The sequence below is a fragment of the Salmo salar genome, chromosome 10, assembly GCF_965601325.2.
Source record: "Salmo salar chromosome 10, fSalSal1, whole genome shotgun sequence".
NCBI lineage: Eukaryota > Metazoa > Chordata > Actinopteri > Salmoniformes > Salmonidae > Salmo > Salmo salar.
The window spans coordinates 21,914,485-21,929,007 of NC_138300.1; the positions used below are offsets into that span (position 1 = coordinate 21,914,485).

At 43.5% G+C, this 14,523-nt stretch overlaps 1 protein-coding gene across 1 annotated transcript in view; it reads left to right on the top strand.

Moving 5' to 3' along the window:
- LOC106613753 (fibroblast growth factor 22) overlaps positions 1–7,680 on the top strand; it is a 48,051-nt gene extending 40,371 nt beyond the window's left edge. The window contains exons 2-3 of the mRNA XM_014216329.3: positions 3,024–3,127; positions 4,704–7,680. Coding sequence (XP_014071804.1) covers positions 3,024–3,127; positions 4,704–4,898 — 299 coding nt within the window. The 3' untranslated portion in view covers positions 4,899–7,680. The remainder of the gene's footprint in view (positions 1–3,023; positions 3,128–4,703) is intronic.
- Positions 7,681–14,523: the final 6,843 nt, after the last annotated feature.

Below are 14,523 nucleotides of genomic sequence, written 5' to 3' on the forward strand. Positions count from 1 at the left end.
CGAGAGTGATGTGCAATGTGAAACTGTGCGGATGTGTGTTCTTTGACAGCTTTCTTTTTTACTTCTCTCAAACTTGATATTTTAATAAAGTTTTGGTGATGAAGATTTATTTCCAAGCGGTCTCAGGAGCCAAACCCTTTGTCGAGTCTTGACTACTTCACGATTGCATTGGGCATATATATTTTTTAAAGCCTTCATTGAGGCTATGCTTGGTTTTTAATCCAATAAAACGAAATGGGAAAAAACATTCGTTTCTAAATACGAAGTATACAGGCACCAAAAGCACATTAGGCTACTCTTGTTCCATGCGCATATGGGCAGTGTGCGTCACGGCTGGATAGGCTGCGTTTCCACTGTCAAAATTCATGCCATAACCTACTGCGTTACCGCTAAAATCAGCTTTTGGCTGCAAACTGAAAACGAACGTGCGTTTGACACTAGAGCGGCCACCAGCCGAAAATAGATGCCTGGAGGTGCGTAAAGATGGCGGCCCCCATGCGCTTACCGCTGTATTGTACATTGTTCTTCGTTACTCTTTTTTTGTATGGTCATTAGCAGGGTATACATGACCCCAACATTAGCTTCAAGACGCTGGCATTTTGAAAAAACTGAAACAGTACTGTAGACTGTACTGATTTATTGGCACATTAAACCATGTCGCGCACCGTAGTTAAAACAATGACATCTAAATTCTGTCATCTTCATGCACGTTCACCATTATGGATACTGTACTTTTGATTTGGACATGATGCGCGAAAAATGCTAATATTGGTACAAATGCTTAAATGCTTAACATAAGCATGTGAAAACTAAACCAAAGCACAAATCACTGTCATACCTTGTCCATAGACTGCTTACAGGGTAAGGAAACCAATGTGTCATTTTGTAATGTGGTTTAACTATCCCAATATGTGGGATGATAAGGATTTTCCCTGAATAAGGATTTCCCCTGTCCCTAAGACCATTACCCCTTTCTGCTATTACCATACAATACCGTTGTATGATCTATCCAGATACAGGCAGGTGGAACTAGAAAATCCAGTACAGCAGTTTGAATTCTGATCTGAGATTGATTATTTAATCCCCAAACATATTAAGTCAACCGTTGCTGCCAAGTACACATTTTTCCTAATTTCTATCCAAACAAAGTCTGGATTTACATAAATAAATGGGGGAAAGATGGCAGTGGCAGGAGAGTAGCACCTGCTCAGGCCCCTGGGGAGGGCGTTTATTTTTCATCGCTGGATGGGTTTAACCAGGAACCCTGCTCGGAAACTCACTCGCTGCCCCCTTCAGCACATGTTGTTCTGCATGAGCAACACTGCACCTCTGGTCTGGGCGCTTTGCGAGTTTACAGCTCCTGCTTCATTTCCTACTGGCATGGGGTCCACATCTCCTTCAGCACCTTGATGTGTTACAGTGTTTACAGGCCCTGTCCAAAGGCAACAGGCCATTTATTAGCCTTGTTTCCTTTTTCAGCAACATCCAGAGGTGCCCATAGGAGGAGAAAAAACCTGTCATGTTTCTCAACATGTTTTTCTCCTCTAAACTGGGTTTCCATGGCTGGTGGTGTCTGTTGGGAGGGATGTGTGCTCAGATCAGATAGCAGGCCACATCAGGGTACCTTTGAAGGTGAGACTGTCCAAATAAAGCCAGCAGGAGTTATCCAACGGAAATGCATATCCAGCAATTAGGTTCTATTCAGGCCCCCACGGTAAGACCCTTAGGTAATTTCCAAAATATTTTTGTCTATCGTCATGACAATGTCTAAGGGGCTTTTGTGTAGACTAAAACCAGATTAAGACCAAGCTACATGGGACTTGTTTGCAATCAGTGCCCAGAGGAAACAATTAGCCTGCAGCACTGCCAGGTCTTTCATGGTAAAAGTGGGTAAGAGGTTGGTGTAAGTGGCCATCAGACGCTGCTTTGTGTCTCCCTGGTAAACAACACCAGGTATCATCCAGGTGGAGTGTCAGTGTCAGGTCTGGGATGATGGCACTCCTTCCCTGTGCAGGCTGGGACCCAGCCCTTAATGCCCTTTGTGCTGTATGCTGCAGTCAGTCTACTGAGATGGTGTATACTGAGTGTACAAAACATTAGGAACACCTGCTCTTTCCATGACATAGATTGACCAGGTGAATCCAGGTGAAAGCTGTGATCCCTTATTGATGTCACTTTTAAAATCCACTTCAATCAGTGTAGATGAAAGGGAGGAGACAGGTCAAAGAAGGATTTTTAAGCCTTGAGACAATTGAGACATGGATTGTGTATGTGTGCCATTCAGAGGGTGAATGGGCAAGACAAAAGTTTGAAGTGCCTTTGAACGAGGTATGGTAGTAGGCATACCGGTTTGAGTGTGTCAAGAACTGCAACGCTGCTGGGTTTTTCATGATCAACAGTTTCTGTATCAGCCAACTTGACACAACTGTGGGAAGCATCGAAGTCAACATGGGCCAGCATCCCTGTGGAACTCTTTCGACACCTTGTAGAGTCCATGTCCCGACAAATCTTCTGAAGGCAAAAGGGGGTGCAACTCAATATTAGGAAGGTGTTCTTAATGTTTTGTACACTCAGTGTAGCTACATCAGGCCATGGTCGGATGCACACCAGTGACCTCGGGAAAAGGTTTTTGAATGGCACATTTTTCTTTTTAAACTTGAAAACAATGTTGTCTTAAGAGTAAATTGATATTTTCCTCTTGAATATTGTTTTTGATATGTGTTTGAAATGACGGATTTGAATCATATCACTGTATTTCTGTATGACATACACAGCTTATTTTCAAATGTATTTATTTCTCTGCAGTCAAGTCATTCTCAGGGAGCCAATTGTTGAGGAACTGCATCGTAGATGATGTCTCTTCACAAAGGGAATCATTTAAATGGACCATTGTGCATATTTTTCTCTCTTGGGAAAAGAATTCTCCCCAGAGCATATGGCCGTCTGGTTTCCTAATCGGTAATGAATGGCTTTTGATGGGGAAACTCCCCTGTTCTAACAGACTCCTGTTCCTTCTTTTTCAGGCCTAATGGAAATCCGATCTGTCAGTGTGGGAGTCGTCGCCATCAAATCTGTCAGCACCGGGCTGTACTTAGCAATGTCCAAAAAAGGCACACTCTTTGGATCGGTAGGTACACCTTGCAACATTGTTTCACAAGACACCCTGGGGGGCCAGGTTCTAGCTAGGGGACCCTGATGGTTCCTACAAACACGGATCATTCCATTCAAGTGAGTCTTCGAGGTATCCACTAGGAAAATCCATAGCAGGCCAGAGTTGCAGTATCAATCATGGCTATACACCTGGGCCAAGCCTGATGATAGCTACAGGTGATGCTCACATGCATGACTTGAAGAGAGGCTTGTTCCACTGTCAAAATAGATGGCCATGAAAAGGAAGCTGAACTGAGATGACAAAATAGGCAGATGTGAAGGTCTAGAGTGCCGTCTGCCCGCAGTTGTGCTCACACACAGCCAGCTCTTTCTTTCTTTCTTTCTTTCTCTTTCTTTCTTTCTTTCTTTCTTTCTTTCTTTCTTTCTTTCTTTCTTTCTTTCTTTCTTTCTTTCTTTCTTTCTTTCTTTCTTTCTTTCTTTCTTTCTTTCTTTCTTTCTTTCTTTCTTTCTTTCTTTCCCTCGCTCTCTTTCTCTCTCTCTCTCTCTGTTATGTAATGAGGCTGCCTATGGGGTGGTGTCTAAGGGCGCTATTCAATCTGTATCGCGGAAGTTCAGCGTTACAGTGTGATTGAAATTTAAAGGCTATATTTCTGCGTTAGCGGAGACTGCTTTCCCGGTAATGTCGGCTCAACCAGAAATTACCTTTACATTTCTATCGCGCGATCTGTAACGCTTCAGTGATACAGACTGAATAGAGCACTAAGTGTTTTACAGCTCAGAGAGAGAGAGAGAGAGAGAGAGAGAAATCTGGAGCTGGCAAGCCGTCAGCACTGTGAAGCTGTGATGAGACAAGTTTGCAGACAGTTATTTCACCCTGCCACCAGCGTAAATAGGACATAGATGAACTCAATCAGCCTACCAAAGCCTCTCCATTCACTTCCAACTGAATCCTCCCTAAATGACCATTAAGCAGAAGAATCACGCTAGGCTGATGCTATCTCCATAAGGGCCCTGTGATCTCGGACTGATAGAGGCCTGTAGAGGGGATTTCTCTGGAATCCGTTGTCACGGTCACATCATTTAGGTCATACTCACTTACAGATAAGAAGCTCAACCACCCATGGCAAAGTGGAGAGGGCTTTGTTGGCTAGGCTGTGCATGTATATTGACACAAATCACTGCTTCTGTTTTTAGCCTCAGAAGTAGATAAAGGAAGAAACAACCAACATGAAAAAGCATGAATCTGATTGTTTGTTGTGCTTTTTCATGTTGGTTTTTCAGTAACATCCAACTATCTTCTTGACCATGGTCCAACCATAACAATCACCTAATTATATATCTTTTTGCCATTCACTGTGATTGGCCATTCACTTTGAACACACAACAAAAGGCTCCATAACAACACAGGAACATATGGAACATGTGAGTGCAATAACAGACATAGAGCTTTGTCCCTAGCTCAGAGGTATGTCCATGCTGCTGGTGTTAGTTAGTCCTTCTAGTCATAATAAACACCTGCCTCTCTCTCTCTCTCTCTCTCTCTCTCTCTCTCTCTCTCTCTCTCTCTCTCTCTCTCTCTCTCTCACTTGCAGATGAAGTACAACCCTAACTGTAAGTTCAAGGAGCGCATCGAGGAGAACGGCTACAACACGTATGCCTCCCTGCGCTGGAAACACGGCGGCAGGCAGATGTTTGTGTCTCTGAACGGTAGGGGGAAGCCCCGGCGAGGTCACAAAGCTCGGAGGAGACACCCCTCCACCCACTTCCTCCCCATGCTGCCCTCATAGCTGGACAACAGGGCTCTGCTCGGCTTTGCAACCAGCCCACCACAGTCCCAGTCCCTCCTACTAGTGTTGTTGTTATCAAGATAACTATTGATGATATTATTATTATTCTATACATCCCCTCTCCCATATATGTACATTTGTTGGGGTTTTATACACAATTTTGTTTGTCGAGATCGCAGTGGGGGCATAATACAGTACGTTTAAGTTATTCCTTTTTTAGTGTAAGGTCCAGAAGTAAAGCTGCTAATATTGTGTAAATACAGCATGTCTATTATTATTATGATTGGTTATCAAGCTGAGGGATGATATTGATGACGCTCTTCTGTGTTAAGGAGTAATTTTGACACTACCGTCTTCTGCAAAAGTGTGTAATTGAAACATATCCCCCCTTTAAAGGGTACGAGAATTGTCTATATATTGCCTCCCACCCATCCCTTAATTTCTGTGACTTTACAGGAGACAATGCTTTTCCTTGAGTGACCTTACAGTACGCTATTAAAGCAAATAACCGGTAAAAGAAACCTGACAAACAGTGAACAGATTTGAACATTGATTTAGGTTGTCAAATATGTTCATCTGAGCAAGTAACTAAAGCATTTGAGAGAGGACCCTCTTAAGATACTGAAAGGCCTTTACAATAAAAAGGACTCTTGCACTTGACTGGACTTCAGAGGGGACAGAATTCCTTGTTGCCGAAAACATTTGGACTGAACATTGATACCCATGGATGTCTGCTATAAGATGAAAACATAAACTGACGACATCTGGCTATCGGTTCTTTTGAGTTTCTGAAATGAGTGTGTGAGCTCTGCAGAAGTCCCACTGGGCAAAAACTAGTTGAAACAACATTGTTTCCACATCATTTCAACAAAATAATTCAATGTGATGATGTTGAATCAACGTGAAAACTGATTGGATTTGCAAAAAGTCATCGACGTAAGGGAATTTTCCCATTTTCCACCGAAATGTTTACCTAAATTCTATGACATGGTGACTCAACTAAATGTAAATCCAAACTAGATATAGAAATGACATCTGTGCCCAGTGGGGTGTGCTTTAGCCTCCTCTCATTCAATAATCCTAGACCACTAGCTCAGGGGTCAATCTTTGAAAGTGGGACTCATGACATGATCTCTGATATGTTAGTTCCAGAATTCAGTAGTTAAATGCATACGGTACTCCGTTTGAAACACGTTGAGCATTTGAGGCTGTATGTACACTTTTTCACAGTGCTAAGACTACCCATTCATTTCTAACGTATGGTAACTGGTTATTGCATTATCTTGTCATGTCTCGTTAACATTTTCAAAAACCTGTTGCAAATAGAACTTTTAATATATTTAAGCCTTTTTGTACCGTATAACATTTGAAGTTGATGTTATTGTCTCCATTTTGTGTCTAGTCCGAAAATTCTAACTGTATTCCATTCCATATTTTAGTCTATACTGTATGTTACTGCCACCTCATAACATCGCAATCATCATCTACTGAGCAGTCAGCAATGACAGTATCTACCAGAACACCCGTTTCAACTATCAGTCAGCTATTAAGCAGACAATATTGGTCTGTCAATTGAATACTGTCATCATAACAACATAAGCGAGTGCCTTGATTCATGTTCAGCTTGGTGAACTTCAATAAAATGCACATAAATTACACAATTTTCAAGGAGTCACACATCTCCATCAGAGTTACATAATCTGCATTATCATCATAACAACATGAACATTCAATGCGGGAGTGGACTAGCTGTAGTGGACCTCCCCTGACTTGTAAAATACTTGTGCTGATGAGCTCTTCAATGGGCTATCATGGGTCTTTAATCACAATGAAGGCCTGGTAGCATGGGAGGCCATTGAATCTTTTCACCCTGCAGATTGGAAAAATGTGGATGAATGGCCTCTATTGGGGGGAGAAAGGCTAACCTTTCAGACTGTCAATGTGAAATTTCTTTGAAGGGAAACATGTCTAGTCAAAATAGCTTGATGTCGCTCTGCCATTCGATCTAAAGGCCTGCCAAACAATTGGATGTTGGTGTGAGGGTCTAAGGAGACTTTGAGTGTGTGAGCTCTTTTGTTTCCAATACCCTTACAGTTTTACATCTTTTGAGTTGAAGACTTGGCTAAAGGTTTCCTGTGTCTTATTAATGGGGGACGTTTCGGCGGCGACACATATTGAATCTTTAAAGTGCCACATGCCAAATCTGTAGGGTCTTCCCAGCAAACCAAAATTGGTTCTGTTAAAGTTCCCAGAACGTTTGTTAGGTTGCAGCAAATATTCTCATAACACATAAACTGTCCAGTCGAGGTGAAGATTATGAAATGTTTGTATAAAACATTTGCCTGATGTTACAAGAACATTCCCAGTACAAATTCTGTCTGTTCTGTAAAAGTTTCCAGAATGTTTCATCAGGTTGTGGGAACAGTCTAGTGAGAAAATTGTGTGGACATCACAAAAGATATGTTCCCGAAATACAAAATCTGTCTAGTGCGGAAGATTATACAATGTTAATTTTAGGTGCAAAAAACATTCCACTGATGTTACAAGAATGTCCTCAGAACACATTTTGTCTGTTCTTTAACTGATCCCAGAATGTTTATTAGGTTGTGGTAATACTGTAGATATGTTCCCGAAACACAAAAACTGTCTAGTTGTGCTGACATTCAGATAATATTTGTATTAGGCTGCACAACACATTCCATTGATGTTGCAGGAATGTTGACAGAACAACCTTTCTGAGTTCTTTATAAATCTTGAAGAAATAAAGATATCCTCTCTTTTAGTAGAGTATACCTGAGCCTCAATTCCACCGTTGTTTTTCAAAAGATGGTATGGGGAGGGTTTTCTCTGGTCGCCGGGAGGGGGGCAAGAGGGTCTAGGGGGTGACTGACAAGCAAACTTAGTTGCTAGTGGGGTGGAAGGGATGGGAAACATGGTTTCTGGAAGTGGGGGGGTGGGGGAATGGGATGGGATGTTGGGGGTGGAGGCCCACTTTCTTTTTTGTTTTCTTTTCCTGTTTATACTGAATTTATTATGACTTAAACTCTATGTATTTCTTACTTTTCTTTTGAGTAGCAGCCCACAGGTACATTTGAAATAAACTGAATATATCATTAAAATGGATATTCTATAGCTAACACCGCCCCAACAAAAACATGCAATCGTCAGCTCTGCAGACAGCTCATTAAACCTCTGCACCACCAGGGAACAGCTGCAGCCTTGTGTTTTTCCCCCCAGTCAAATATGGTCAATCAGGACAAAGAACAATTTCTGAGTTATTAAAATGTTCCCATCCTTTTCTTAGAGGCAGATGGCCTAGTCGTTAAAGCATTGGGCCAGTAACTGAAATGTTGCTAATTTGAATCCTTGAGCCGAAACAAGATGAAAAATCTGTCCTTCTCTTGCACAAGGCAGTTCACCCACATAAAACAACGGTGCCCAATGTGTCTGTTATGGGCGTCGTAAGGATAGCACCAAGGCGCAGCGGGTAAAGTGCTCATACTTAATTTATTTGATGAAAACACTTAAACAAAATAAACGTACGACGAAAAACAGTTCCATAAGGCACACAGGCTATACAGAAAATAACCACCCACAAAACACAAGCGAAACAAACACCACTAAATATGGCCTCCAATTAGAGACAACGACAACCAGCTGCCTCTAATTGGAGGTCATTGCCAAAAACCCAACATAGAAATAGAAGACTAGATATAAACACAGAAATAGAAAACATAGAACCTAAACCAAAAACACACAAAACAAACACCTCCTGCCATGCCCTGACCAAACTACAATGGGCGTAGCTCCCGTTCAAAAGACTCTGGGCTGCGCGGCATCACTGGAGGCCCCCGGCTGAGAGGCGTCGCTGGAGGCCCCAGGCTGGGGAGCGTCGCTGGAGACCCCTGGCTGGGGAGCGTCGCTGGAGGCCCCGGGCTGGGGAGCGTCGCTGGAGGCTCAGGGCTGAGGAGCGCCGCTGGAGGCTCAGGGCTGAGGAGCGTCACTGCAGGCTCCGTGCCATGGGTCATCACTACTGGTTCCGTGTCATGGATAATCACTGGAGGCTTTGTGCCATGGATCATCACTGGAGGCTCCGGGCCATGGGTTCTCACTGGAGGCTTCGTGCCATGGATCATCCCTACAAGCTCTGGGCCATGGCTCATCACTGGAGGCTTCGTGCCATGGATTATCGCTTGAGACGTCGGACCATTGACCATCATTAGAGGCTTCCTTCGGGGCGCTAGAACTGGTCTCACCGGACTGGGGAGACGTACTTCGGACCGCGTGCTCACAGCAGGCACCGGCCTTACCGGGCTATGGTGGCGCACTGGAGGTAGAGTGCGTGGAGCAGGCACAGGGTACACTGGGTCTTGGAGGCGCACTGGAGGTCTGGAGCGCACGGCCTGCACAACCCGTCCTGGTTGGATGGTCACTGTAGCCCGGCACGGGCGGAGCGCTGGCACAGGGCGAACTGGGCTGTGCCGGGGAATGTGGGCTGCCGTGCGTAGAGCAGGCGCAAGGTAAACTGGGCCGAATAGACGCTCTGGAGACCAGATCCGTTGTGCCGGCACACTTCTTCCTGGCTGCCGGCAAACTCTCGCCCGGCAACGCTGCGGAGCTCTTATTGGCCGCACCGGACTGTGCGTGCGTATGGGCGACACCGTGCGCATTTCTGCATAACAAGGTGCTTGCTTGATCCGTCGCTCCCCATAATAAGCACGGGGAGTTGGCTCAGGTCTCCAACCTGACTCTGCCAAACTCCCCGTGTGCCCCCCCCAAGTTTTTTTTGGGGGGATGCCTCTTGGCCTCATGTAGCTCCCTTAATTTCCTCTCCCAGAAACGTTCTGCCTTCCACGTCCATCCATCTCCTCGGTGCTCCAATCCCCGCTGCTTGGTCCTTGTTTGGTGGGTGGTTCTGTCATGGGCGTCGTAAGGATAGCACCAAGGCGCAGCGGGTAAAGTGCTCATACTTAATTTATTTGATGAAAACACTTAAACAAAATAAACGTACGACGAAAAACAGTTCCATAAGGCACACAGGCTATACAGAAAATAACCACCCACAAAACACAAGTGAAACAAACACCAATAAATATGGCCTCCAATTAGAGTCAACGACAACCAGCTTCCTCTAATTGGAGGTCATTGCCAAAAACTCAACATAGAAATAGAAAACTAGATATAAACATAGAAATAGAAAACATAGAACCTAAACCAAAAACACCGAAACACACAAAACAAACACCCCCTGCCACGCCCTGACCAAACTACAATGACAAATAATCCCTTTTACTGGTCAGGACGTGACAGTGTCAGCCCCCAACACCTTTCTGATTCAGAGAGATTGGGTTAAAAGCGGAAGTCAAGTTTTGGTTGGACCTTGTGAGCAATTGACGATAAAAATAAATTGTATACTATTAATTTAATCCTTTAATATCCTGCATACTTGCAACATTGTATTTGATTATTTTCTTTCTTTATCACGTGTTGAACGTCTTATGAAATGTGATTTTAGTTGGATAGAGCTTCCTTAAAATAACTTGTACTCTTGTGTATTCATATGCTTCTTAAATACATTTTACATTTACATTAGTCATTTAGCATACACTCTTATCCAGAACGACTTACAATAGTGAGTGCATACATTTTCATACTTTTTTGTACTGAGTCAGAACAGACTCTGAAAACTAAATAAGAAAACAATTGTACCTTTTCTCAATTTCAAATCACATTTCATAAGATGTTCAACACATGATAAAGAAAGGAAATTCTACAATACAGTGTATGAAGAGGATGGGATGTTTTAAATCATTCGTTCTGTGTCCTTATTGACCATATATAAAAACATTTAAAAAAATAACCACAAGGTCACAGCTATCCCAGAGGATTAGTGATCTGAATGCAGATCTGAAAATTGCAGGTTCAACCCCACATACTCTTTAACCATATTTATTTAAGGAGGGAAAAACTATGAAATTGAGGCTCAGATATACTCTACTAAATCCAGTCAAATGCAGATTTTAGACTGTAAAAAATAAAACATTGTGTGAAAATTGACCATTTAAAAAAAAAATGCACCCGATATAATTCCTAACTTGAGACGCTTGATATGGTCCCCCCCTGGCTTATTTTTCATGATCTGAAAAGCAAAAGTGATCCTAGATCAGCACTCATACTCTTGGATACCTTGTAAATATGTGACTCATTTCAGGAAGCTAGGTGTATGTTGCATGTCACTACTTCACAAAAGAGGCATTTTAATGTCTTTTTTTTATTATTAAAATGAGTTTTTGAGCAGAAATTCCTTCTGGAACATGTGAATTTTGATGTACCTTAATAACAAACTTGTATGTCATCTGTAAATATGAATAATATTGTTAAATTACTAGCCTAGTTGGTTTAGCCATGGAAAAATACAGGAACCTTCCCGCTAGCCACGAATGGCTGAGATAACGAATACAACAGGTGTAGACCTTACCGTGAAATGCTTACTTTCAAGCCGTTAACCAACAATGCAGTTTTAAGAAAAATAAGAGTTAAGAAAATATTTACTAAATAAACTAAAGTAAAAAAAAAAGTAACACAATAAAATAACAATAACGAGGCTATATTCAGAGGGTACCGGTACCAAGTCAATGTGTGGGGATACTGGTTAGTTGAAGTAATTGCGGTAATAAGTACATGTCATGTAGGTATGGGTAAAGTTACTATGCATAGATAATAAACAGCAAGTAGCAGCAGCATAAAAAAGGTGGGGGTCAAAGCAAATAGTCCGGGTAGCCATTTGATTAACTATTCAGCGTCTTATGGCTTGGGCGTAGAAGCTGTTAAGGAGCCATTTGGACCTAGACTTGGCGCTCCGGTACCGCTTGCCGTGCGGTAGCAAAGAGAACAGTCTATGACTAGGGTGGCTAGAGTCTTTGACCATTTTTAGGGCCTTCCTCTGACACTGCCTGGTATAGAGGTCCTGGATGGCAGGAAGCTTGGCCCCGGTGATGTACTCGGCCGTACGCACTACCCTCTGTAGTGCCTTGTGGTCGGATGCCGAGTAGTTGCCATACCAGGCAGTGATGCAATCATTCAGGATGCTCTCGATGGTGCAGCTGTATAACTTTTTGAGGACCTAAGGACCCATGCCAAATATTTTCAGTCTCCCGAGGGGGAATATGCGTTGTCTTGCCCTCTTCACGACTGTCTTGGTGTGTTTTGACCATGATAGTTTGTTAGTGATGTGGACACCAAGGAACTTGAAGCTTTCGACCTGCTCCACTACAGCCCTGTCGATGTGAATGGGGGTGTGCTCGTGTTGAGGATCAGCGTGGCAGATGTGTTGTTGCCTACCCTTTCCCACATGGGGGCGGCCCTACAACAAGTCAAGGATCCAGTTGCAGAGGGAGGTGTTTAGTCCCAGCGTCCTTAGCTTAGCGATGAGCTTTGAGGGTTCTATGGTGTTGAATGCTGAGCTGTAGTCAATGAACAGCATTCTCACGTAGGTGTTCCTTTTGTCCAGGTGGCAAAGGGCAGTGTGGAGTGCAATAGAGATTGCATCATCTGTGGATCTGTTGGTGCGGTATGTGAATTGGAGTAGGTCTAGGGTTTCTGGGATGATGGTGTTGATGTGAGCCATGACCAGCCTTTCAAAGCACTTCATGGCTACAGATGTGAGTGTATGGGTCGGTAGTCATTTAGGTAGGTTACCTTGGTGTTCTTGGGCACAGGAACTATGGTGGTCTGCTTGAAACATGTAGGTATTACAGACTCGGTCAGGGACAGGTTGAAAATGTCAGTGAAAACACTTGCCAGTTGGTCAGCACATGCTCGCTGTACACGTCCTAGTAATCCGTCTGTCCCTGTGGCCGTTTAAAGGTCTTACTCACATCAGCTATCAGCTAGAGTGTGATCACACACTCATCCAGAACAGCTGGAGCTCTCATGCATACTTCAGTTTTGCTTGCCTCGAAGCGCACATAGAAGTCATTTAGCTCGTCTGGTAGGCTCGTGTCACTGGGCAGCTCGCGCCTGTGCTTCCCTTTGTAGTCCGTAATAAGTTTCCAAGCCCTGCCACATGACGAGTGTCAGAGCCGGTGTAGTAGGATTCAATCTTAGTCCTATATTGATGCTTTGCCTGTTTGATGGTTCGTCAGAAGGCATAGTGAAATTTCTTATAAGCGTCCGGGTTAGTCCGTGCTCCTTGAAAGCGGCTGCTCTACCCTTTAGCTCAGTGCTGATGTTGCCTGTAATCCATGGATTCTGGTTGGGGTATGTACGTACAGTCACTGTGGGGACAACATCATCAACGCACTTATTGATGAAGCCGGTGACGGATGTGGTATACTCCTCAATGCCATCGGATGAATCCCGGAACATATTCCAGTATGTGCTAGAAAAACAGTCCTGTAGCTTATCATCTGTGTCATATGATAACTTCCTTATTGAGCGAATCACTGGTACTTCCTGCTTTAGTTTTTGCTTGTAAGCAGGAATCTGGAGGATAAAATGATGGTCAGATCTGCCAAATAGAGGGCGAGACAGAGCTTTGTATGCGTCTCTGTGTGTGGAGTAAAGATGTTGTAGAGTTTTTTTCCCTCTGGTTGCACATCTGACATGCTGGTAGAAATGAGGTAAAACGGATGTAAGTTTTCCTGTATTAAAAATATGTCTATGTCCTGGGAAATGATCTTGTTACTTACAATGTCACGCGAATCACATCAGCGCACGTTAGCTCAACCGTCCCGCGGGGGGAACACCGATCCTGTAGAGGATTATTAAAGTCCCCGGCCACTAGGAGCACCACCTCTGGATGAGCATTTTCTTGTTTGCTTATGACCTTATACAGCTCATTTGTTGTGGTCTTATTGCCATCATCAATTTCTGGTGGTAAATAGACAGCTACGAAAAATATGGATGAAAACTCTCTTGGTAAATAGTGTGGTCTACAGCTAATCATGAGGTACACTACCTAGACACAAACCATCACCCCTTGTCTTACCAGAGGTAGCTGTTCTGCCTTCCCGATGCACGGAAAACCTATCAACTGTATATTATCTATGATGTCGTTCAGCCACGACTCTGTGAAACATGATATTACAGTTTTTAATGTCCCATTGGTAGGATAGTCTCGAATGGAGCTCATCCAGTTTATTCTCCAATGATTGCAGGTTGGCCAATAGGACAGATGGTATAAGTGGGTTACCCATTCGCCAACTAAATCTCACAAGGCACCCGGATCTGCGTCCCCTGTATCGGCGTCTTCTCTTAATGCGTATGACAGGGCTTTGGGCCTTGTCCGGGAGCAGCAGTATATCCTTCGTGTCTGGCTTGTTAAAGAAAAAATCTTTGTCCAGTTCGAGGTGAGTAATCACTGTTCTGATATCCAGAAGCTCTTTCGGTCATAACACACGGTGGCAGAAACATTATGTACAAAATAAGTTATAAACGACGTGAAAAAACACACAAAATAGCACAATTGGTTAGGAGCCCATAAAACGGCAGCCATCCCCTTCGGCGCCATTCTCTCTATGCAGCATATAAAGAGGATGGGTGAAGTGATGGTTAATAACCCAGTTACCAGTATGTCCCTAGGTTAGTTATGTCTAAGAAGGCTAAAAATGAAGCGTGGAATACC